Raw genomic sequence first — 25334 nt, forward strand, 5'->3', positions numbered from 1 at the left:
AATCCTCCTGCTCCTCCTATGACCATAGTAGTGATCTCTCCCCCTGTTCCGTTGGCCTCCTCCTGCTCCTCAGCCAGTTGTAGCTGCATCACTCCCACCGCGTGTGTCTGCGTCTCCCCCTCCCCCGGGGCCGGATCGATCTCGATCACCGTGGCGTGACCCTCCTGGTTCTCCTCCTCCTCCTCCTCTCCTCCCACTCCGGCGATTGTGACTTCTCCCAGGTCCTGCTGGACCAGCATGGCTCCCTCCATCACCTCCGCTCCGGCGGCCCCCGTGCTCGCGGACACCATCACCCCCTCCGCCCCCCCGCCCAGGGCCCCCTGTGCCAGCTGCACCAGCTCCATAGGACTGACCACCGTCGCCCCCATGTGGCCGGAGTCCTGAATTGCAGCCGTGCCCACTAGAGTGAGGCCCCCTGAGGACGTCGGGTGCAGCGTGATGGTTTCTCCTCCTGACGTCGAGTGCAGCGTGATGGTTTCCTGCTGGCCCGCCTTGCTGCCGTCTAACGCCGTAGTCGCCGTGGCAACCAAACCTGCTCCCGTAGCTGTGGTGCCACCACCTGTCGAAGTGTCAGAGTGTCAACGTCAAAAAGTGTCAAAGTGTCAGAGTGTCAACGACAAAAAGTGTCAAAGTGTCAAAGTGTTGCTGCTGCTGTTCAGTGTCAATCAATATAAATCAACTAGTCAATCATGACAACCACACAGTTGACCAAAACTGCTAACCTGGTTAGCGACTAGCTAATGAGACCCAACACCACTGACCTGTGTAGCGAGTTAAGGCGGACCATGGCGACCAGTTAGAGAAGACGCTGACCTGTGAAGCGACTAGTTAGAGAAGACGCTGACCTGTGAAGCGACTAGTTAGAGAAGACGCTGACCTGTGAAGCGACTAGTTAGAGAAGACGCTAACCTGTGTAGCGAGTGAAGACCGACCATGGCCACTAGTTAGAGAAGACCGACCATGGCCACTAGTTAGTGTTAGGGTGCTCTGTCTCGTTTTGACCTCAAGGGGTCACTGTTGAACACTTACCTGCCTTGTTTGTTTTGGTTTTGGCTGTCTTTGTGACATGTGCTTGATCTTGTGTTTTGGTTTGCCACACCCTTCTTTTGTGTTTCCCTCCATTTTTGTTTCTCACCACCTGTTGTTAATGAGTTCTTGTCATGTGACCAATTAGTTGGTGTATTTAAGTTCTGATTTTCTGTTTGTTGGCCGCTGAGACTTTGTCGACTCCACACGGCCATGGTGAGCACTTTTGAATTCTTTGACAAACTTTCGTGTTCTTGGACTTTGCTGCTCGTAGTTCTGATGTCTGGTTTTTGAAGTGCTTTTTGGTTTCCAAGCTATTTTTCTAATTTTGGATTTTCAGTTTTTTCCCTCCTTTTTTGCTGAACTGATTTTTGGACTCTGTTGTGGATCTTCTGAGTTTTTGTGGAATAAACAAGACGACATTTTTGATTTGAACCTCTGCATTTTAGTCTGAACTTTATCTGGACCATAGCACAGTGGTTAGCACTCCAGTCTACCAAGCCAGCAACCCGGGTTCAATCCCCGAGTCAGATCTAACAGTTAGAGAAGACGCTGACCTGTGTAGGTGCTAGCTAGAGAAGACGCTAACCAACTAACTAGAGAGTGAAGCCCTGATACTACTGACCTGTGTCTCAGTATTTAGATCATCTCTGCTAATACCACTGACCTGTGTAGCGCGTGAAGATCATCTCTGCTAATACCACTGACCTGTGTAGCGCGTGAAGATCATCTCTGCTAATACCACTGAGCTGTGTCTCTGTATTTAAATCATCTCTGCTAATACCACTGACCTGTGTGTCTGCTAATACCACTGACCTGTGTGTCTGCTAATACCACTGATCTGTGTAGGTACTAGACACTAACCTACTAGAGAGAGAAGACATGATACCACTGACCTGTGTAGCGCGTGAAGATCGTCTGCTAACACCACTGACCTGTGTCTCTGTATTTAAATCATCTCTGCTAATACCACTGACCTGTGTCTCTGTATTTAAATCATCTCTGCTAATACCACTGACCTGTGTAGCGCGTGAAGATCTGAGAGCCGCCAGGGAGCGTGTGCAGGGTGAGGGTGTTGGCCGGCTGCGCCAGCGTGGCGAGGGGCAGGTTGGCCACGGTGAAGGGCTGCCCCACGGAGGAGAAGGGCTGGTGGCCCACGGAGGTGAGCGTGATGGGGGACAGCACCGTGAACTGCTGGGGGTGCAGTGTGAGGTGGGGCTGGGGCGTCACACTGCCCCCTGTGGGCGTGGAGGGGGAGGTCAGCAGGGTGGTGGTGGAGGCCGGCCGCTGCAGCCGGGGGCGTTTGGGGGCCCTCTTGGAGGAGGTGGGCGTAGGGGCGGGCGTGGGCATGGGGGTCACCATGCTGCTGTTGAGGGCCAGCCAACTCTGGGCCTGTTGCTTACGCTGCTCCTCCAGCTGGAGCTCCAGACCTGCAGGAGAGAAGAGGGAGAGAGAGGGAGAGGGAGAGAAGAGAGGGGAGGAGAGAGAAGAGGGAGAAGAGAGGGGAGGAGAGAGATAGGGAGAGAGGGAGGAGAGAGAGGGAGGGAGAGAGGAGAGAGAAGAGGGAGGAGAGAGAGAAGAAGAGAGAGTGATTATACTACAACTCTGGGCCTGCTGCTTACGCTGCTCCTCCAGCTGGAGCTCCAGACCTGCAGGAGAGAAGAGGGAGGAGAGAGAGAAGAGGGAGGAGAGAGAGGGGGAGAGTGAGAGAGAAGAAGAGGGAGGAGAGAGAGAGAGGGAGAGAGAGGGGGAGGGAGAGATGGAGAGAGAGGGAGAGAGAGAGGGAGAGAGGGAGAGAGGGAGAGAGGGAGAGAAGGAGAGAGAAGAGAGAGAGAGAGGAGGGGGAGAGATGAGAGAGGGAGAGAGAGGGAGAGGGAGAGAAGAGAGGGGAGGAGAGAGAAGAGGGAGAAGAGAGGGGAGGAGAGAGATAGGGAGAGAGGGAGGAGAGAGGAGAGGGAGGAGAGAGGGAGAGGAGAGAGGGAGTCAGAGAGGGGGAGAGAGATGGAGAGAGAGGGAGAGAGAGAAGGAGAGAGAGGGAGAGAGAGAGGGATATAAGAAAGCTTACCCCTTGAGGTGTTCTACAGTCATCTGACTTAGTTGGATATGCCTTTTGGGTTGTATTACAGAGATGTTACTGTACAGTAAAAAACATGGGAAGAAGGGGTATTGTTGAGCAGATTTGAAATTCCTCTGTCCCTGGGTGTAACACAGAAGAGCTCTGAACAACCATCCAGTTTTGGAATTGAGCTTCTAACTCTTGCTTTGAGGGAGCCGCAGTCATTCAAAGCAAATGAGCCAACACAAAGCTGCGTAAAACAGGACCTGCCTACTTCTCTTCTAAGGCTTGTCTTTCAGGGCGGGAATGTCACAGAGCCACTCCAGTGGAGCCCATGTAATCAGCAGGGTCTGGGGAATACCATTGATCATATGAAATATATGGAAGTGTAGGCAAAAACGTTTTTTTCACAATAAAGTGGCTCAAATTTGAAAGGTGACATTGTGTAATAAATTGATAATAATGCACATGAAATATGTTCAAATCCCTGTATAGTAGTGCTAGGTGTGTTCCTGAGGTTCTAAGCTTTCCAATGATATATAATGTTCCTGGGTTTATTACACCACCTGGATTATAAACAATTGCGGAATGAAGATCAAGTTGAAGTTCAAAGTCATTTGGGTCGCCACCGGGTCGCCTTACAGTCAAGGGGCTAGAGTACGACCAATTTGCGCCCTAATTTTTCAGTAGTGCAACTTAAACAAATCTGAGGTCGCACCGGTGCGACCAGCCTTTCGGGGGAAAAACATGCAACTCTGAAAGTCTACTAAGGTTCTGTCTGCACCCCATATCGTGGTTTAAACCAATCAGAATTAAGGAAGGGTGGGACCTTCATCTAGTTCAGGGGTACTCAATTAAAAGTCCCCGAGGGCCAGTTTTTCAAAATTACTCCCATTAAAGGCCAACACGGCAGCGCGATCGGGCCAAAAAAAAAATATATATATATATATTTTTTTTTAATTTTTCAAAATTATTCGAGGGCCACAAATAGATGCTCCTTGAGTATGGGGGATCTAGTTGGTCGTAGTCCAGTGTGTGTGTGAGCGTGAGCGTGCATATCTACCTGCCAGTAAGCAATATTATATACTATATTAAATATATAATAAGTATATATTATATTATAATAATATTATATACTTATTAAGATAAACAATTAGCTAAGAGAGCACAGCAGCGCTAGTGCTAGATCTAACGTTTGGTGAGTCAGAATGAAGAACGTTTGCCGACTTTTCTTGAAGTTAAAACCAACAGAACAATCTTAAAGGGACACTGTGTGAGATTTTTAGTTGCTTATTTCCAGAATTCATGCTGCCCATTCACTAATGTTACCTTTTTTCATGAATACTTACCACCACCATCAAAATCTAAGTATTCATTATGACTGGAAAAAAAGCACTTTTCATACATGAAAAGGGGGATCTTCTCCATGGTTCGCCATTTTGAATTTCCAAAAACAGCCATTTTTAGCTGCAAAAATGACTCTACTTGGACCATATTAGAAAATATTTGTTTATTACTTGGTAAAATGTCATGTAAAGATTAAATTTGGCAATAGGCAGCCCAGTTTCAATGATCAGCATAGTTGCAGTACCTTTTTTGACCATTTCCTGCACAGTGTCCCTTTAAGATCCGGGCCAATGCTCTGTCACGGAGCCGATGCCATCATGTTCGGTGAATGAGCCAGAGAATTTGCCAAACACTGAGCCACAGCTCGTAGCAAAAAAGGCGAAAGCATATCCCTTCCGAAAGAGTGGCTAGGCAACAAGGGTGAAAACCTGATGCACTGCAAAGTGCCACTAGCTGCCAAACATCTCGTATTGAAAGGTTGAAAAAGCATTAAGTGCAGAAATAAAACGTTCGACATGCTGTGATAAATGTAGCCCACTGTAGTGTCCTCCCTCTCCCCACTGCCTCTCAGTTGCAGGCAGCATCAAACAGGACCTCAGAGGAGGCCGCTTTAATAATTAAGCTTACAACATCGAGAATGAAGATTCATTCACGAAGTTTAAGTCAGAAATAATTCTCCATAAAAATGGCTCGGTGTGAATTCGACCTACAGTAAAGATGTGGTGTGCCAATTTATAGGGGTCATAGCAAACGCTTTAAAATAGAGATGCACAGGAGCCAAGATCCAGTTCCGGATCCGGCAGGATAATAGTGTTTTTCACAGGATCCGGATCCAGCAGGATCTTAAGCAGTGGATCCGGTATAAGGCAGTTACCTAAAAATCAGGATCTGGTGCATCTCTAGCCTAGGTATTTCAGTCAGTCTTTCACAACCCCAATTGCTGCATGGAGTGAACGAACTTTGGAAGCGGCCAGTGCAGGCAGCAGGGTGTCTGCAGGTTTTAACAAGTGAAATTTTAGACTTTTTTAGACCTTTTTTAGACCATCATGGGAAAAATTTTAGACCTTCGCGGAGCATTAAAAATGAAATAAAGCCAGATTGTGGTCACTTGACACGCGCGCGCACGTACACACACGCGCTCGCGGAAGCCGACAGGGGGGGACAAAGGGGATAGATGACCCGGGCCCTGAGAAAGAGGGGCCTCAGAATTGGGACCCAATTATATTGTATTTATTGAGAGGGGGGCCCTTTCAGATGATTTAGTCCCGGGCCCAGTAAAAGCTGTCAGTGGCCCTGCGCGCGCACGCGCACACACACACACACACACACACACACACACACACACACACACACACACACACACACACACCTGTGCATCTGAATGAATGCAATAATGCATAATATAAGCATGAAGAGATCTGATCATAACTCACCAGTGAGAAAGTGCAATGCTCGCCTTCACAATTTCAAGTGCTCAAAGCCAGCAATTGTGAACAGTCTGTCTTTACATTGCACTGACTGAGGTTTTTAAATGTGAATAAGAATGTCATTATGTGCAAGCAACACACCTAGGCTAGGCCTATATCAAGAGGACCTAACCAAGATAGAAGAACAGAACATGAGGTAACACCACTACTGCCATAAAATGCTGCCATAAAATGACGTTTATTTGTTTCATCTATTGGAGGTGTCCAAGAGAACGTCTTATGGCAGTTAACAAAATTGTTAGAAATGTTGACCAACTCAGCCCTTGCCACCCAATCCAAAGATTCATGCCTTCCTATTCGTTTTAGGGGGTTGTATCAGAGGTCTTCACGCAAGCGAGGCTGTAACCTCCATCACACCCGACACGACAGCTCAAGAGAGCGCGACGCGAGAAAGCTTCTGCCACGGCGCGAGAGTCGATGCGCAGCTGACTATTCAAAATCTAGCGCTCGTTTGAACTAGACGTAGGCTTACCATATTTTCAAGCAGCACTATAACGTGACGCTAAATGGTGATCAATTCAGAAGCAGCAGGCAAAGAAAACACAAAACTTGGTTATAACAACTAAGTCATCCATCGACATAGCAGATATCTTATCCATTCTGTTAAATTAATTGCACAATATTATATGTTTCATGGGATTTGACTCCTGAGGTGTTTCAAACTGACGGACCTAGAGCTAATGAGAAGTCAACTTTTGTGCGTGGACATGACCATAACAGCCCAAATGTCCACCAGTTTGCAAATTGCCACCACAGAACCAGTACAAAATACCAAGGCATCAAACAGCACACGCCTACAACAAAGGCACTTCCATGGGAAGAATTCGACTGTTAACTCGCTCGTAATTTCAGATTAGCCACACACACACTGTCGCTTCTCTCTTTCGCTCACACATACAATCCAGCTTCGCCAACACTGAGGCTAACAACTACGGTATGCAAGACTGCTAAGTCACGGCCATACCAGCACCTGACTATTCCATCAACACTGAAAGGACTAAAAAACACTTCTTACCTGAAACGATTCACACTGGTGCTGTCACATTTGTCATCTGTTTTCAATTGACACATTTCCTTCCTAATAGAAACCGTTCTTTTTCAATGAGGTGGTGTGACTGACTTCCCTCATTAGTTAACTTCTTCCAGGTGTTAAAGACAGTCAAGTAGCTTACTTATCTAATGTATGGCCAATGTAACACCATCAATATCGCTTTTACAACAATGTCTCTAGACATAATCAATGTCCAGATATAACACCACTAACTTGGGCTAGTCAGACTGCGCGCGCGGTGGAAGGGGAGGAGGAGCTACAGTACATTTCCGTATCACATCTGTAGTTATATTATTGTATTGTACGTTGCACACAGCAACATGTCATGTAGAACTACATAGACCATAACTGCCACAATACCAGAAAAAAACAGCGGCGTGGAAAAGGAGTCGGACGTAAAAACAAAGCGAAACAAAACAAATTAACATTAATCCTTAATCGATATTTTGCATTGAAACGTAGGTCTTAAATTACTCAAACTCAATTTTAGACCAAGAGTGCAAATATCCCTATATTTTAGACGTTTTTAGGCCTAAAATGGCAAATGTGTAATTTTAGACTTTTTTAGACTTTTTTAGACTCCGCGGACACCCTGAGGCAGTGTGGCAGTAAGCCAATGAGTCTAAAAAATAGTTTGAGCCAACGTAATGAAAAGGGCCCACGTGTGCGAGTAGGCTATGTCTTTCAACCCTTTCGTAGGATCCGGTATCCGGTTCCGGATCCGGCAGGATCTTAAGCAGTGGATCCGGTATCCGGCAGGATCCTAAAAATCAGGATCCGGTGCATCTCTACTTTAAAGAAGCATCTGTGGAAATAACAAACAGCACTAATACATAGCCTGTCCTTCCTAATAGATGGAGATTATTGACATTGCGTCGTCATTATTTACACCCGTATCTTGCAGAGAGGAAGACCAGTGTACATAAATATTGGACACATCGAGGTGGAGCATGCCCATGCCCAAGTTAAGCATGTCACTTTGACTGTGTCAATAATCATTAATATAAGATAACATAATATAAAATAACTATTAATATAACGTAAATATAATATGTTAAAGTAGACTACTGTATATTGCATCAGAAAAATAAGCCAGCTATTTAAAATAATAGGCCTAATAAAATAATAAAAATGACAATAACAACAAAAAGCATTTTAAAAACTTTATAAACTGCGATGTTTATGTGTTTGGAAATTTGGGTGCACCTAACTTTTGCACCAGAAATTTGGGTGCACCAGTGCAACCAGTGCAAAAAGTTAGTCTGGAATAGTGCGGCAGTGACCCCTACTGGTCAATGAAGAAGCTGCGGCATGTTCAGCCGCCCCCGTGGAGAAAACAATAAAGTTTCCCTGCTGCTGTCAGCTTTATGGGGGACTGTTCTTCATTCACCATCCCATTGCAAATGAGAAAATGACTTTAGAATTGCGCTTTTGCAAGGTATTGAATTAATATTCTGTCGTCGCTGACATCATCATGAGGTCTCAAGCAGGCAGGTGAGCAAGGGAGGAGTGGCCTTCCTCAAGTCTTTTGGCCACGCTGGGCGAAACTCAATTTTACACAATAGCCACACACACGCACACGCACACACACACACACACACACACACACACACACACACACACACACACACAGGCCTTGGTAACTCACCGGTGAGTGTGTGTATGTGCTGCTCCTGGCTGGTGAGTGTGTGTGTGTGTGTGTGTGTGTGTGTACTCACTGGTGAGTGTGTGTGTGTGTGTGTGTGTGTGTGTGTGTGTGTGTGTGTGTGTGTGTGTGTGTGTGTGTGTGTGTGTGTGTGTGTGTGTGTGTGTGTGTGTACTCACTGGTGAGTGTGTGTGTGTGTGTGTGTGTACTCACTGGTGAGTGTGTGTGTGTGTGTGTGTGTGTGTGTGTACTCACTGGTGAGTGTGTGTGTGTGTGTGTGTGTGTGTGTGTGTGTGTGTGTGTGTGTGTGTGTACTCACTGGTGAATATGTTGTGCTGCTCCTGGCTGGTGTGTGTGTGTGTGTGTGTGTGTGTGTGTGTGTGTGTGTGTGTGTGTGTGTGTGTGTGTGTGTGTGTGTGTACTCACTGGTGAGTGTGTGTGTGTGTGTGTGTGTGTGTATGTGTGTGTGTGTGTGTGTGTGTGTACTCACTGGTGAGTGTGTGTGTGTGTGTGTGTGTGTGTGTGTGTGTGTGTGTGTGTGTGTGTGTGTGTGTGTGTGTGTGTGTGTGTGTGTGTGTACTCACTGGTGAGTGTGTGTGTGTGTGTGTGTGTACTCACTGGTGAGTGTGTGTGTGTGTGTGTGTGTGTACTCACTGGTGAGTGTGTGTATGTGCTGCCTTGGTAACTCACTGGTGAGTGTGTGTATGTGTGAGTGTGTGTGTGTGTACTCACTGGTGAATATGTTGTGCTGCTCCTGGCTGGTGTGTGTGTGTGTGTGTGTGTGTGTGTGTGTGTGTGTGTGTGTACTCACTGGTGAGTGTGTGTGTGTGTGTGTGTGTGTGTGTGTGTGTGTGTACTCACTGGTGAGTGTGTGTGTGTGTGTGTGTGTGTGTGTGTGTGTGTGTGTGTGTGTGTGTGTGTGTGTGTGTGTGTGTGTGTGTGTGTGTGTGTACTCACTGGTGAGTGTGTTGTGCTGTTCCTGACTGGGGTCGGTCTGCAGTCTCTTCTCGTTCAGGATCTTCTTAATGGAGTCCAGCAGACCAAACACCTGCACCAAGTTACTCAGCACGGCCACCTCTACACACACACACACACACACACACACACACACACACACACACACACACACACACACACCAGGTTACTCAGCACGCGCACACGCGCACGCACACACACACTGGATATTGAGGTTACTGCAAATTTCATATATATAACCCCATATGGCAACATCAATACAATGGGGCGCATTAGGACCAATATCTATAAATGGAACACATTATCACCATAACGATTATCAATATCTATAAATGGAACACACCAGTGGCGGCTGGTAGTCTGTCAAACAGGGGAGGCTGTTCAATTACAATATGTCCAGAACGCAAAAAAAAAAAAAAAAAAGAGGGGGGGGGGGGGGGGGGGTGTCAATTTTGACACACATCTTACATTGGTCCTCCTGAGCCACATATGGCCTCACACACTAAAGGACTCTTGTTGAAACAAATTTGTTAATCATTATATCCCCCTTGTAGCCTATTCATAGGGAAATGTTTTTATTATTATTATTATTATTATTATTATTATTATTATTATTATTATTATTATTATTATTATTATCACCATTAGGCCTACCTCCGCCACATAATGATGTGATTGAGTTTGCCTTCGATGTCTTTGTTCATTACTGGGTGCACGGCTTAAGAGGTCGCAAAATCTTTAATTATTTACCAGACATTGCCAACACAGTAGGAAACAAGGACTCGCCTATCACGGGACAGTTAACCAGTTGATCAGACACCACGAAAGCTCAAAAGAAACGGTTGTTCTTCCCTACCTTTTTCACCAAGTCAATATTAGGCAGTGCTCTGCTCTGCTCCTTGATATTCATTTTCTCCTCATAAGGACGACTGGAATTCGCCAGAATTTGCATTTTGCATAGCTCTCTTAGCTTTCTTGCAATCTAGCCCTAACGAAAAGTTAACCTCAACTTTTGAATTGGGAGATTGAAAAGGATAATGACTAATAATGCCACTATTAAGACTTTATTCGCAACACTAGGTTTACAAGAATATGTACACAAAACTGGAGTACACCGCAATGAATAGCTTCCCCACTGGTTACCACGACGAAACTTCTCAGTCAAATTAATAACATATCCGCATTTCGAAATGAAATCAACTACTGTAGCCTACTGACACGGGGTTCACCCAATCACAAGTCGGAGCTTCAGTCTCCGGTACCTCCCCCCTCCTCTCTCTTCTCCATTCACTCCCAGTGAGGCTCAGTCTCAAAATCAAAAAAATTTCACGGCAATAGCCAATGACCGTTTAGCATTTTGCCATTGGAAAAGCGTACAATTCCACATGCCATTGAAGTCCATTGAGACTCGACTCGCTTGCGTTGTCATGAGCGAAAAAAAAACTTGTGCGAGTCTCGGGATCCTATTACAGATTGGTTTCATCTCTAAGTTGAGCACATGCATTTTCTATGAAGCTGGGTCTGAAATAGCAATGTTATTAAGTCGTGTAAAGCATTAGTTTACATACTATTCTCCGTGATTTTGGACAGGAGGCTGCGCCTCCCTTGTACTCAAAGAGGAATCGCCTCTGGTACACATAATCACCATAACGATTAGCATCTATAAATGGAACACATTATCACCATAACGATTATCAATATCTATAAATGGAACACATAATCACCATAACGATTAGCAATATCTATATATAGAACACGTTATCACCATAACGATTAGCAATAAATGGAACACATTATCACCAGAACGATTAGCAATATCTACAAATGGAACACATTATCACCATAACGATTAGCAATATCTACAAATGGAACACATTATCACCATGACGATTAGCCACAAGATGGAGATGTAATAATAATAATAAAAAAGCCGAAACTATTTTCAGTCTAAACTCATTTTTGACAAAGTATGTAGTTACTGCCCTGTGTTAGCCTAGAAAGCTAACTCGCTAGTTAGCAATTAGCCTTTGCAGGGCAGCAGCTCCCCATTGGTAGCACCTTCACCTTCACAAGTGTAGACCAGGCTGTCAAACAGCAGCTTCACTTTCACAAGTGTAGACCAGGCTGTCAAACAGAAGTGTAGACCAGGCTGTCAAACAGAAGTGTAGACCAGGCTGTCAAACAGAAGTGTAGACCAGGCTGTCAAACAGAAGTGTAGACCAGGCTGTCAAACAGAAGTGTAGACCAGGCTGTCAAACAGAAGTGTAGACCAGGCTGTCAAACAGCACCTTCACTTTCACAAGTGTAGACCAGGCTGTCAAACAGCAGCTTCACAAGTGTAGACCAGGCTGTCAAACAGCAGCTTCACTCTCACAAGTGCTCTTTTTCACTCTTAAAGTGGTATGCCACTATTTTGGGGCTTAATACAGTTAAAATCGTTGGCCAGGGTTTATAAAGGTGATAAAGTGTCTTATTTTTTATGTAAGCTGTTGTTTTGTTTTAAGATAAGTGAAAAGAGGGAGCATGTCGCTAAGCTAGTGAAAGTCAATGGATCCGTGTAGCGTGTAGCAATGCTACATGGATGCATTGACTTTCACTAGCTTAGCGACATACTCCCTCTTTTAACTTGTCTTAAAATAAGACAACGCTTCACATGAAAAATAAGACACTTAAACTGTATTAAGCCCCAAAATAGTGGCATACCCCTTTAAGGGTGATTTATGCTCTGAAACCAACTTCACTAAGTCGTGATGCAGTCAGCCATGCCGTTATTTTACCCCTGTGACTTTACGGACTGTGAGCTCTTCATTAAATAACTTCACCGTGCATTGTAGTTTAATTTATTTACACGAACCAAAGAAAACACGTGCACTTGCAAGTTACGATGCTGAAGTTATATTTGGGCAGTTTGACAGTGTTTCAGAAGAAACATTCCGCTTTGTGCGACCTATCCTCGACAAATGAGCCACTTCTTTGTTCCAAACTACCTCGGTGGCTGTCAGTGCGATCAGAAATGCATGTGACGACATAAAGATTCAATGTTTCATTTTCATTGTCGTCGAGTTTGTGTAGCTACAAAACAACAGACACGTCTAGTTTACTCCTTGTATTGAAGGCAGTTTGAACAATCATCTCGCTGTCCCTACCGAGACAGAAACGTTTAATGCAGACTAGAATGGAGCTAAAAAGCAAAACTAACTGCGTTGACTAACTGCGTTGAGGCTCTAATGAGAGCGTAACCGGCCCTTTAGTGTTTGGTTGTCCGTCCTTCATTACAACGACATTAGGCAACGAGAGAGAAATGTCAAAAAGAGGACAGATCGGTTCCCTCAAAGCAATAGAACAATGAGGTGACGGGGGTAGATGAATTCACCAAAAAACTATGTTTCAGTAAAGCGTTATTTTTTTTCCAGTAATAGCAAAATGGTCGGGAATGAAATCCGCAGACTTTTTTGTTTTCGTTATTTTTTAATATCAACATGCAACTTTTCAGAGTGGCAACAGCCAGAATATTGCTTTACATACGGTCAGGAGGTTATATTAGTAAAATAAAGTTGCCACTCGAGAGTGAGAGCAAAACTCGTTTTCTAGAGTAGCTACAATATCTATCCCACAGTCAATGGCCCACATTTATCAAACTTGCGTAGAAACCATCGCAGAAATGAGCGCAGATCTCGTCGTACGACGAAGCTCACGTGAGATTTACTAAACATGCGTACCTCTCCAATCCCATCGTAAGAGCGAGCGGCTGTTGATAAATCCAGCGTCTGAAAACCATCGTAATTAGAATAATCACACCTTCTCTAAAACGGCGGGAAGGAGACCACACCCCTGAGTTTGCGACATGGAGAGACGCAAACCGGCTAAGACATCCACGAGAAAACTGTTGATTGACAGCTTGATATTGGGCTTTACGCAAGGTAGACAACAAAATAACACGTGGAAAAAATCAACAGCAGTAGTCAACAGTGTTTCGGTTCTCAATATGTAAGGGGTAGAGATTGATTTCCAAAATACTTACAATGAATTGTTTGATTGACTACAGTAGACATAGCCTAATGAAGATATTTTTATATCTATATTATTATATTATATATTATATATATCTTTTTTTAATATGATGATAAACCTTTTTGTAAACGAGGTCAAGAAAGGGTTCCTACGTGAAACTGGCAAACAAACAGTGCCCAAACCATTTGTTGGGGATAGAGGAGTTTTACATGTCCAGTGCGCTGTCCTTCTCGCGCTCACGTGCGCCCTGCTTCTCTCCAGCGCTCCAGTCCTTCGAGGGGATAGCCCTAGCTTTTGCCACCTAAATGGACGACTATAAAGCGGACACACACGTCAGGTGTGTATTTGGATAGTCGTGCGTAATGGCGAAACTCAACCGGGAGATTATTACTGTATGTAGGCTATTGATTGATGTGCGCCTGAACTCCCAGCTGTTAAAAAGAAGGGACGTCGGTCCATTGATTCCATGACTGAAGGCACATTCCAATACTCGGCTGTATATTGCACAATTATTCACACATCACGTCAAATCACAAATTAGAAGTCTCTTGCAGTTGTTGACCTATGCCAAATTAACGCAGCGCTCCCAGGAAGGGTGCACCAATTCAAACAGGTAGGCGTTGGCTTATAGCCAAAATATACAATGTAAAAACATTTTGTAATTAGGTAGGCCACATATTTATGATAATGAGTTGTTGCACTACAACTGCTGCTCAAGTTGGTGATCATAGTCATCTCAAGTCCAACTTGAAAACTGCGTACACCGTCTGAGAGCAGTCGTAGGATTTCATCTTTCCTGCGCTTACGTAGAAAAAGAACGTACGCACGACGTACGTACGATTTTCGTCGTACGCTGCTTTGATAAATGAGGGCCAATACGTTCAACTAAACTGGTTTGGCCCGAGTGTTAGCTCAATGTGTATGTATCTCATCTGAGTCCAGAGGGCTGGTGTGTGTGTGTGTGTGTGTGTGTGTGTGTGTGTGTGTGTGTGTGTGTGTGTGTGTTAGGGATGCAAATTATCGATGAATTCATTAATCGTTAGTTGATTGCCTTATCGATCGACATACGATTCATTGATAAGCTGCGTTTTCCCCCCGAACTCTCAATGTTTCTCGAAAAAAAAAACCTACTAAATCTAAAAATTTTAAATAAAAATTGAGATAATATACCACATTTCAATTAATTCTATTTCAATTCATTAATCCAAAGGTTATTTAAATATTCCCACTATTCACACCCCTCTTCCTACACACTTCACATGCCCATTTCACCTGGGTCTCTTGTCAGTTGAATTGGCGATTAATTGTGATTAATGTTTTTTAATCGATCAATGCATTAAGCGATTAAAGTCGATTCATCGTTTGCATCCCTAGTATGTGTGTGTGTGTGTGCGTGCGTGCGTGCGTGCGTGCGTGCGTGCGTGCGTGCGTGTCACCTGAGTCCAGAAGGCTGGTGTGGTCCGTGTGTGTGTGTGTGTGTGTGTGTGTGTGTGTGTGTGTGTGTGTGTGTGTGTGTGTGTGTGTGTGTGTGTGTGTGTGTGTGTGTCACCTGAGTCCAGCAGGCTTGTGTGTGTGTGTGTGTGTGTGTGTGTGTGTGTGTGTGTGGTGTGTGTGTGTGTGTGTGTGTGTGTGTGTGTGTGTGTGTGTGTGTACCTGAGTCCAGCAGGCTTGTGTGGTCCGTGTGTGTGTGTGTGTGTGTGTATGTGTGTGTGTGTGTGTGTGTGTGTGTGTGTGTGTGTACCTGAGTCCAGCAGGCTTGTGTGGTCCGTGTGTGTGTGTGTGTGTGTGTGTGTGTGTGTGTGTGTGTGTGTGTGTGTGTGTGTGTGTGTGTGTGTGTGTGTGTGTGTGTACCTTAGTCCAGCAGGCTGGTGTGGTCCGTGTGTGTGTGTGTGTGTGTGTGTGTGTGTGTGTGTGTGTGTGTGTGTGTGTGTGTGTGTGTGTGTGTGTACCTGAGTCCAGCAGGCTTGTGTGGTCCGTGTGTGTGTGTGTGTGTGTGTGTGTGTGTGTGTGTGTGTGTACCTGAGTCCAGCAGGCTTGTGTGGTCCGTGTGTGTGTGTGTGTGTGTGTGTGTGTGTGTGTGTGTGTGTGTGTGTGTGTGTGTGTGTGTGTGTGTGTGTGTGTGTGTGTGTGTGTGTGTGTCACCTGAGTCCAGCAGGCTTGTGTGGTCCGTGTGTGTGTGTGTGTGTGTGTGTGTGTGTGTGTGTGTGTGTGTGTGTGTGTGTGTGTGTGTGTGTGTGTGTGTGTGTGTGTGTGTGTCACCTGAGTCCAGAAGGCTTGTGTGGTCCGTGTGTGTGTGTGTGTGTGTGTGTGTGTGTGTGTGTGTGTGTGTGTGTGTGTGTGTGTGTGTGTGTGTGTGTGTGTGTGTGTGTGTGTGTGTGTGTACCTGAGTCCAGCAGGCTTGTGTGGTCCGTGTGCACCTGAACTCCCTTCAGCATCTCCAGCAGCTCCGTCTTGATGTTGGTCACGACCTCCCCCATCAGGCCCACCTCCGCGATGCCCTTCCAGAACGATAAGGTCTCCTCTACACACACACACACACACACACACACACACACACACACACACACACACACACACACACACACACACACACACACACACACACACACAAGCACATGTTGGTCACCACCTCGCCCATCAGGCCCACCTCCGCGATGCCCTTCCAGAAGGATAAGGTCTCCTCTACACACACACACACACACACACACACACACACACACACACACACACACACAAGCACATGTTGGTCACCACCTCGCCCATCAGGCCCACGTCAGCTATGCCCTTCCAGAAGGATAAGGTCTCCTCTACACACACACACACACACACACACACACACACACACACACACACACACACACACACACACACACACACACACACACACACACACACACACACACACACACACATGTTGGTCACCACCCCCACGTCAGCTATGGCCTTCTCCTGGTTTTCCTTCTTGATGGTGTGTGTGTGTGTGTGTGTGTGTGTGTGTGTGTGTGTGTGTGTGTGTGTGTGTGTGTGTGTGTGTGTGTGTGTGTGTGTGTGTGTGTGTGTGTGTGTGTGTGTGTGTTTGAAATGTACTCGTTTGAAATGTAGAAGCATTTTTGTAAACCAACATGAGAAACAAACTCTCCTCAAGTAGTCACTACAGAACACGATGACAAGCTGTCCTCAAGTAGTCACTACAGAACACGATGACAAGTCAAGTGGCCTCGCCTCCGTTCGTACATTACAGTGACAAAATGCAACCAAATCCACAAGCCCTCAACAATAGCCTTCAATTCAGTCTTGTTGTCCCCTTGCTGCCGGTTCAAATGTCCCACAGAACCAAATGCCATCAATGTACCTGGAAAGAACATGCCTATTTTCGAAATTAGTAGCCACGGTTAAAACTTAATAGGAAAATTGTGCGTTCAGCCACTGAAGCGAGCTCACCGACTGACTCGCTCCTGTTCTGCACTGCTAGTAGGCAGGAGCGTGTGCAGGGTGGGTTGTTGTTGGTTGTTTTTTGCTAGTTTTCGGGGACACAGCAGACAATACTGAGCATAAGAAGCTGTCAACAGCATCCCTAGCTCAATAAGCTCAGATATTTCATTAAATCACAAACCACAGCAGACACACAGACGAAGCTACAAATTTGCTTGCGGTCTCAACATTGCTCACATATTTAATTAAATAACAGCCAGTTACCCATTATGCAAAGACTGCGGTCATAAAACCTTAAACAATATAGCAAATATACAGAAAAGACTGTACCTACCCCAAACGTGAATCCTGCACAACCAGCCAACACATATCCTTCATGTCACGTCAAATCTGTCGTGGTTATCCGTTTAATCCAACAATTTTGTAGGGGAATTTTGCGGCAATGAAGTTGATAAAATCCCACAGTTTAGAGATGGGTGGAGTAATATGGTTTTTTGAAACCGTGTGTCCTTTGCAAAGCATATTCAGTTCCACCGACCTGTCATTGGTCAGGGCAGATCATACATCTGCCCTGATAGCATCCATACAGTCGTGCTTATGTTATGATATTATGCTAAGTAGGCTACAGTGCTTATTTTGTAGAATGCGATCGGGGCGAGGGGGCCGGGCTTAGCTGAGGCAGCGACCCAACGTTAAACAGCCACACTGGATGTAAATTAGACTTCTCAGCAAAAACAAAACCCGTTTCCACTCACAAAGATCGTCACAAACCACAACATTGATGTTATACGATTCCCAGTGTGATTGAGGTTGCAATACATATTTTATCTACAATTTCTGGATGGATCTACTTTTCTCAGAGGAAGAATCTTTGGAGGGGCACTGCCCATCTGCCCTTAATGAACCGGCTGCGCCTGTGTGTGTACCTGATATCTCCTGGTTTTCCTTCTTGATGGCGTGTGTGTGTGTGTGTGTGTGTGTGTGTGTGTGTGTGTGTGTGCGCGTGTGTGTGTGTGTGTGTGTGTGTGTGTGTGTGTGTGTGTGTGTGTGTGTGTGTGTACCTGATATCTCTTGGTTTTCCTTCTTGATGGCGTGTGTGTGTGTGTGTGTGTGTGTGTGTGTGTGTGCGTGTGCGTGTGCGTGTGCGTGTGTGTGTGTGTGTACCTGAGATCTCCTGGTTCTCCTTCTTGATGGCGTTCTCCAGACTGCTGGCTGTGTTCCACTCTACTGATGCGGTCGTTACCGTGGTGACGTCCCCCTCCTCAACACGCTCCAATACAATACCATTATCCACCGTTGCTGTGGAGACACACACACACACACACACGCACACACACGCATGCAAGCACACACGCACACACACACGCGCGCACACGCACACGCACACACGAGGCATTACTATCTCCACTCCACTGAGGATGTCGTGACAGTGGTGACTTCACCCTCCTCTAAAACATCTCAAATAGACTTTCTGTTGTCACACCCTGAAGAAGGCCGTAGTTCCAATACGCGTTGGTGATTTTTAATGCACTAGCCCACTGAAAAAAGATAACGTTGGACTTTTTTTAACCAATTGAAGTGCCTGGAGCAAGGATTTTTGTTCCTCCCTTTTTGTTGAAAACTGCCGTCACTCAAAAAATGAGCTCACGTGGTTGGCTGCTCAGCATCATGCCCCCCCTCACGCGATTGGCTGCTGAGCAGCATTGCTCCTCCTCACAACACACATGTTTGCATGCATGCTCACCTGTGGCGGAGGTGGGCGTGGCTAACAGGCAGGTGTGCTCACCTGAGGCGGAGGTGGGCGTGGCCAGCAGGGTGCCGTCGGGGGGGAATCGCGTGTTGCTGATGAGCAGGTCGAACTTGGTGCTGCGACACGTATTAGTACACAGAGTCCCGTGCTGATAGAAATCCAGCTGGCCAGAATCCATCATCTTCCTACAGAGAGAAGAGAGAGAGAAGAGAGGGAGAGAGAGGGAGAGAGGGGGTGGGAGAGAGGGAGAGAGAGAGAGAGAGAGAGAGAGAGAGAGAGAGAGAGAGAGAGAGAGAAGAGAGGGAGAGAGAGGGAGAGAGAGTGTAAGTGTGTGTAAGTGTGTGTGTGCACGTATTAGTACACAGAGTCCCATGCTGATAGAAATCCAGCTGGCCAGAATCCATCATCTTGGGACGGTACCATGCTCAGGAATCAAACTAACAACCTTTGGGCTACAAGTCTGGCTACAAGTCTGACGCCCTAACCCTACCCATGACTGCCCTAAGCTACCCTAAGCCTAGCCACAATAATATCAAAATATTTAGGAGAATGGAGAGTGAATCTGGCCCAAAGAGAGCATGGAGCTATGCAGCGTGGCACCAAGAAAAAGCCTTTTGAACCCCAACACTGTCTCACCTGAGCATGACTCCTGATTGGCCGTCTCACCTGAGCATGACTCCTGATTGGCCGTCTCACCTGAGCATGACTCCTGATTGGCTGTCTCACCTGAGCATGACTCCTGATTGGCTGTCTCACCTGAGCATGACTCCTGATTGGCCGTCTCACCTGAGCATGACTCCGCCTATCCTGATTGGCTGTCTCACCAGAGCATGACTCCTGATTGGCTGTCTCACCAGAGCATGACTCCTGATTGGCCGTCTCACCTGAGCATGACTCCGCCTATCCTGATTGGCTGCCTCACCTGAGCATGACTCCTGATTGGCCGTCTCACCTGAGCATGACTCCGCCTATCCGGATGGCTCTCTTCCAGTCCTTGAGAGTGGCTTTCCCGGCCATGTGGACAAACTGCTTAGGGCTGATCAGTTGATCACCGTACTGAGGAAAGAAGAGAGAGAAGAGAGAGAGAGATGTCACCATACTGAAGAGAGAAGAGAGAGGAGAGAAGAGAGAAGAGAGAAGAGAAGAGAGTAGAGAAGAGAGAGGAGAGAGGAGAGAAGAGAGAGGAGAGAGGAGAGAGTAGAGAAGAGATGTCACCGTACTGAAGAGAGAAGAGAGAGGAGAGAGAAGAAAGAAAAGAGAGAAGAGAGAGGAGAGAAGAGAGAGGAGAGAAGAGAGAGAGATGTCACCATACTGAATAGAGAAGAGAGACGAGGGAGAGAGAGAGGGGAGAGAGGAGAGCGGAGAGAGAAGAGAGACGAGGGAGAGAGAGAGGGGAGAGAGGAGAGAGAAGAGAGAAGAGAGAAGAGGAGGTGAGAGAGAAGAGAGAAGAGAGAAGAGAGAGGAGAAGAGAGGAGAGAGAAGAGAGAAGAGAGAAGAGAGAGGAGAGAAGAGAGAAGAGAGAAGAGAGAAGAGAGAAGAGAGAAGAGAGAAGAGAGGAGAGAGAAGAGAGAAGAGAGGAGAGAGGAGAGAGAGAGAGAGAGAGAGAGAGAGAGAGAGAGCGGGAGGAGAAAGAGAGAGAGGAGAGAGAAGAGAGAGGAGAGAGAGGAGAGAGGAGAGAGGAGAGAGGAGAGAGAGGAGAGAGAGAAGAGAGAAGAGAGAGAGGAGAGAGAGAAGAGAGAGAAGAGAGAGGAGAGAGGAGAGAGAAGAGAGAAGAGAGAGAAGAGAGAGGAGAGAAGAGAGCAGGAGAGAAGAGAGAAGGAGAGGAGAGAAGAGAGAGGAGAGAGGAGAGAGAGGAGAGAGAGGAGAGAAGAGAGAGAAGAGAGAGAGATGTCACCATACTGAATAGAGAAGAGAGAGAAGAGAGAAGAGAGAAGAGAGAGAAGAGAGAGGAGAGAGAGGAGAGAGAGTCACGGAGAGAGAAGAGAGAGGAGAGAAGAGAGAGGAGAGAAGAGAGACAAACTGCTTAGGACTGATTGGCTGGTCCTCATATTGCAGAGGGGGGGGGAGACACACACAGAGACAGTGTGTGTGTGTGTGCGTCAGGCTTGTACAAAATTCCGAATTTCAATTCAAAATAATGCCATAATACGAACACTAGGTGGTGGTGTTCTATGTACTTTCAATGGGTGGTGTAGATTAAATTCAAAGAAATTCAAGGTAATGGCACCACCTAGTGTTCGTATTATGGCATTATTTTGAATTGAAATTCTTTCCATTCGGAATTTCGTACAAGCCTGGTGTGAGAGAGAGAGAGAGAGAGAGAGAGAGAGAGAGAGAAGGAGAGAGAGAGAGAGAGAGAGAGAGAGAGAGAGAGAGAGAGAGAGAGAGAGAGAGAGAGAGAGAGAGAGAAAGAAAGAGAGAGAGAATGAGAGAAACACGGGGCAAGGAGAGAGAGACAGAAAGAGAGAGAGAGAGGGGGGGGGGAGAGAGAGGAGGGAGAGAGAGAGAGAGACAGAGTTTTAGTTGCCAAATGCATACTCTTGGCGTCAAATGTTGCTGCATGGTCAATGAGTCGAAAAGTGGCATTTCGGAAGGACACTTTGTACATCAGTGTTACTGAATTTTTCTCTCCTATTTGGTGCCATAGAGAATGGCAACAAGGCACAGAGACACATTTCACAAGAACATCCTGTATACAGTTATTTCACTCTACTTACTACCAGGACTTTAAATTCATTTTTTCCATCATCGGCCAAAACAGATAGTAGATGTCAATCTTACTAGCCAAACGCACAAGGAGAGGTAGAGAGAGAGAGGGAGGGAGAGAGTTTTACTAGCCAAACGCACACTCACTAATGGGGCAAAGTGGCTGGTAGAGTGTTCTTTTCTACTAGCCAATCAGAATTTTCTCAGTTATTTGGCCGGTTGGCAGGTGTTACCACCACCACCACCACCACACACCTATTATTGTTTAACACATTTTAGCCTGATCCCTTTTTGGGAAAAGGTGCCCTCTGCCTATTAAAACCTAAATATCTCAGCCATTGAAGCACATAAAAACATGAAATAAGTCGCATTTTTGCATTAGAATGTGTTCATTCAGCTCCACATAACCACATTTTAAATAAAACAGCTAAAATCTCAAAAACCTGAATGCAGCGTATATGTGTCTTAAATGGGTTAAATACCAACAACAACAACAACTCAAGTCATCGTGACCTTTGACCCACCTTGACACACTTCACGTTGATTCCAGGACACACAAACTTCTTCATGATCAGCACGGCTTTGCTCTCCCCGCAGGTGATGGGATATCCCAGCTCCACCTCCTCCCCATCTAATGTGGCTTCTGGACACATCAAGAGGAATACAGTTAGCTGGTAACATGTATGTATATGTGTATAAGTATTTTCAAAGTGCTTTGAATTCAACTTCATAGTTGTGATACTGCGCTATATAAATATATATTGTGTTGTATGTTGTATTGTATTGTAAAGTGTGTGGCTTCTGGATGAATGGAGAAATAACATTGTAGTTTCTGTGTGTGTGCACTTTTGCACGTGAACCCTGGACAATTGGCACCGTGAGGCAGCCTCCAATGCTGGTGTGTGGATGTGGGAATGTGTATGTATGTGTGTATAAGTATTTTGAATGCGCTTGTATTATGAATTCAACTTGATAGTTGTGATAGTGTGCTATATAAATACCGTAATTCCTCCAAAACGAGGCCGAGAGCCCGGCTATAAACGAGGCCGAGAGCCCGGCTATAAACGAGGCCGAGAGCCCGGCTATAAAACGAGGCCGGCTACTATTAGGAGCCCCGTTACAAATCGAGGAAATACGGTACATATTGTATTGCATTTTGAATTGTATGTTGTATTGTATGTTGTATTGTATTGTAAAATGTACAGTATGGCTTCTGGATGAAAGAAGAAAAATAAAGTGAGCCTACATCACATGATCAGAGCAGTCTTTTTTCAAAAAGTGCTCTCAACTCCAAGCTGAGATGAGCAGGGCTGTACATTGCTGTGAAAAAGCTTAACGTACAGCCCTGATGACATCATCATTACTGGCAGCTTAACGTACAGCCCTGATGACATCATCATTACTGGCAGCTTAACGTACAGCCCTGATGACATCATCATTACTGGCAGCTTAACGTACAGCAGCCCTGATGAGCCTGAATAATAATAATAATGACATCATCATTACTTAGTCCGGCAGCCAAAAGCCAAATATCAGCCGAACCCAGTTTCGTCTGATAAAGTTTTTTTCTTTGCAGTTTGTGGTTGCCTATGGTGTACCTATTAAGATTCCAGACGATGATATCCCTTGAGCATTTTCAGATATTGAGCCTTTTATGCTTGATGTGCTGCAGCCATAGATTACAACAGTCTTTGGCTCCCAATTCATGTTATGCTGACCAAATACCCTATACCATACTTATTTTGTGTTTGTTTACATGGTAGGATGTGTATAAGAACAGGTGGTGAGGTATGGACATCAGTGGGGGTGGGGTCATGCATGTTTGGGGGCGGGGCATTCACACAAAAAGCCTGATTTTCCAAGTCGGAGACACAAAGGCCAACATTTCGCCAAACGTGGCTTTATATCTCATAGTGGGTTGTTTGGTTTTGCTGTTTGTAGTTGTCCAACACTTACCCATCAGGATAAGAGTGGGTGATGTGCTAATTTCAGATATTAGCCCTTTCATTTTGATTTCGCTGCAGCCATAGCCTGCAAGCTTTTGACAGCTTCATAACAGCACTATGATTAACCATAGAACATTCTGTGTGGTAGGCCTGCCACATCAAAGTGGAGAAAGTGTCCTCGTACCAAATACATTTTAGACAATTACATAACTAGCTGTTTGTCAAGCAGAAATATGTAACATTTAGGCGAATATTGGTGGTGTCAGCTCAGACATACCCAGAAAGGATTACTAATTCAACACAGAATTTCACCATTTCATACATTGCTATTTACTCTTCCTGTGCTGTTGTAACACAAAATAAAAATTGTAAGTAATAATTACATAATTTTTGGCTGATTATTTGTTTGCCTACAAAGTACATAATTTCAATGGTGGTCGTATTAACATGGAAAGAGATAAAATAAAAAATGTAAATCCACAAAATAACATTGTAATTGACCTTTTACCAGCCCATGCCATATCAGGGTGTGACACTGCGGCATCCTATTTTGGTATTGGTAAAGGCTTTGTTATCAAGACCCTAAAAGCTGGATATCACTTGACATCAATTGGTAATGTGCTGGCACCATTCCAACAACTTTCCAGTGAGGCCACTAACTTTGTGTCGGCATGTTATGGCATTCCAGACAGTATCAGCATGTGACATACAAGGTTGGTGGTATGGGGAAAAAGAATGGGAAAGGTCATTTATCTTCACCTAACCTGGCTGCTCTTCCACCAACAACAGAGGCATTTCTTGAGAATGTGAAAAGGGCTCATTTTCAAGCAATATTGTGGAGGACATTGGTTCACACTCCACCTGAACTATCTCCTGAAGCATTTGGATGGAAGAAAGCAACAACAAAGCACTGATACCAATAAGTGTTCCAGAAAAGGTCAAAGTGGCACCAGACTACATTTTACAGATGGTCAGATGTGGTTGCAAGAGTAAAAGCCCCTGCAATTCTAAGAAATGTAGCTGTGCTGTAAACAGTGTGCCTTGCACCATTTTCTGTGCATGTTTTCGGCTGGGATGCTGCCGAACCAATGTTGTGTGAGCTTTACTGTGTGTGTGTGTGTGTGTGTGTGTGTGTGTGTGTGTGTGTGTGTGTGTGTGTGTGTGTGTGTGTGTGTGTGTGTGTGTGTGCAGGGCTGGACTGGGACAACAAAACGGCCCGGGCATTTTTTGCCTCAGACCGGCCCCACATACCGATAATTAGCGGAGCGCCGCCATTAAATTGACGTAACTAATGTCTTCTAACGGAAAAATCCCTCTCTTTCAGGTACCAAAAAACTCCACTATACATGCAGTGATCTCACGTTCAATTGTTTATGTAAAATGAATCTATGAATTGGTCATGTAAGCTGGCAGAAAACCTGGAAGTTGAGAGAAGAGAGCCCCTAACAGATGGGGATGAACTGCCCTTATCTGCACCCTTCAGTCAAGTCAGCTCCTTGGACACACACAAAGAGAGGGAGGCACATACTTATTCTAATGTTAGGCACATACTGTAGACCTTCACTATTGGGTTTGGAGTGTCTTGCTTCAGATAGTGGTTTAAAAAGGTTTGCAATGTACAGTCTGGGAGGCAAAAATATTTAACTTCTGCCTCAACAGCCTGGCTTGACAAGACAAGAACAGAGGGATAAATTATTAACTACAAATAATACAATACTTAAACTTAATATTCAAATGTATATTTATTGGTATTCGGGTGTAAAGAAATCCTGCACACTGTCCATTCCTACAACAAACTTTTTCTGAAGAAGTTCAGATCACAGAAATGTTGTATTAAAGTTTGTTGGTGGAATGGACAGTGTTCAGGATTTCTTTACACTTGAATGACAACCCCACCAGCCC

At 45.4% G+C, this 25334-nt stretch overlaps 1 protein-coding gene across 1 annotated transcript in view; it reads right to left on the minus strand.

Moving 5' to 3' along the window:
• Positions 1-2: 2 nt before the first annotated feature.
• Positions 3-25334, minus strand: part of gmeb1 (glucocorticoid modulatory element binding protein 1) — a gene marked incomplete at its 3' end in the record, with an annotated part of 48118 nt that continues 22786 nt past the window's right edge. Inside the window, exons 4-11 of the mRNA XM_063192350.1 lie at positions 22011-22129; positions 19733-19836; positions 18775-18965; positions 18195-18329; positions 15982-16119; positions 9570-9689; positions 2046-2456; positions 3-559 (exon numbers count right to left, since the gene is read on the minus strand). Coding sequence (XP_063048420.1) covers positions 3-559; positions 2046-2456; positions 9570-9689; positions 15982-16119; positions 18195-18329; positions 18775-18965; positions 19733-19836; positions 22011-22129 — 1775 coding nt within the window. The remainder of the gene's footprint in view (positions 560-2045; positions 2457-9569; positions 9690-15981; positions 16120-18194; positions 18330-18774; positions 18966-19732; positions 19837-22010; positions 22130-25334) is intronic.

The sequence above is a fragment of the Engraulis encrasicolus genome, unplaced genomic scaffold (assembly GCF_034702125.1).
Source record: "Engraulis encrasicolus isolate BLACKSEA-1 unplaced genomic scaffold, IST_EnEncr_1.0 scaffold_103_np1212, whole genome shotgun sequence".
NCBI lineage: Eukaryota > Metazoa > Chordata > Actinopteri > Clupeiformes > Engraulidae > Engraulis > Engraulis encrasicolus.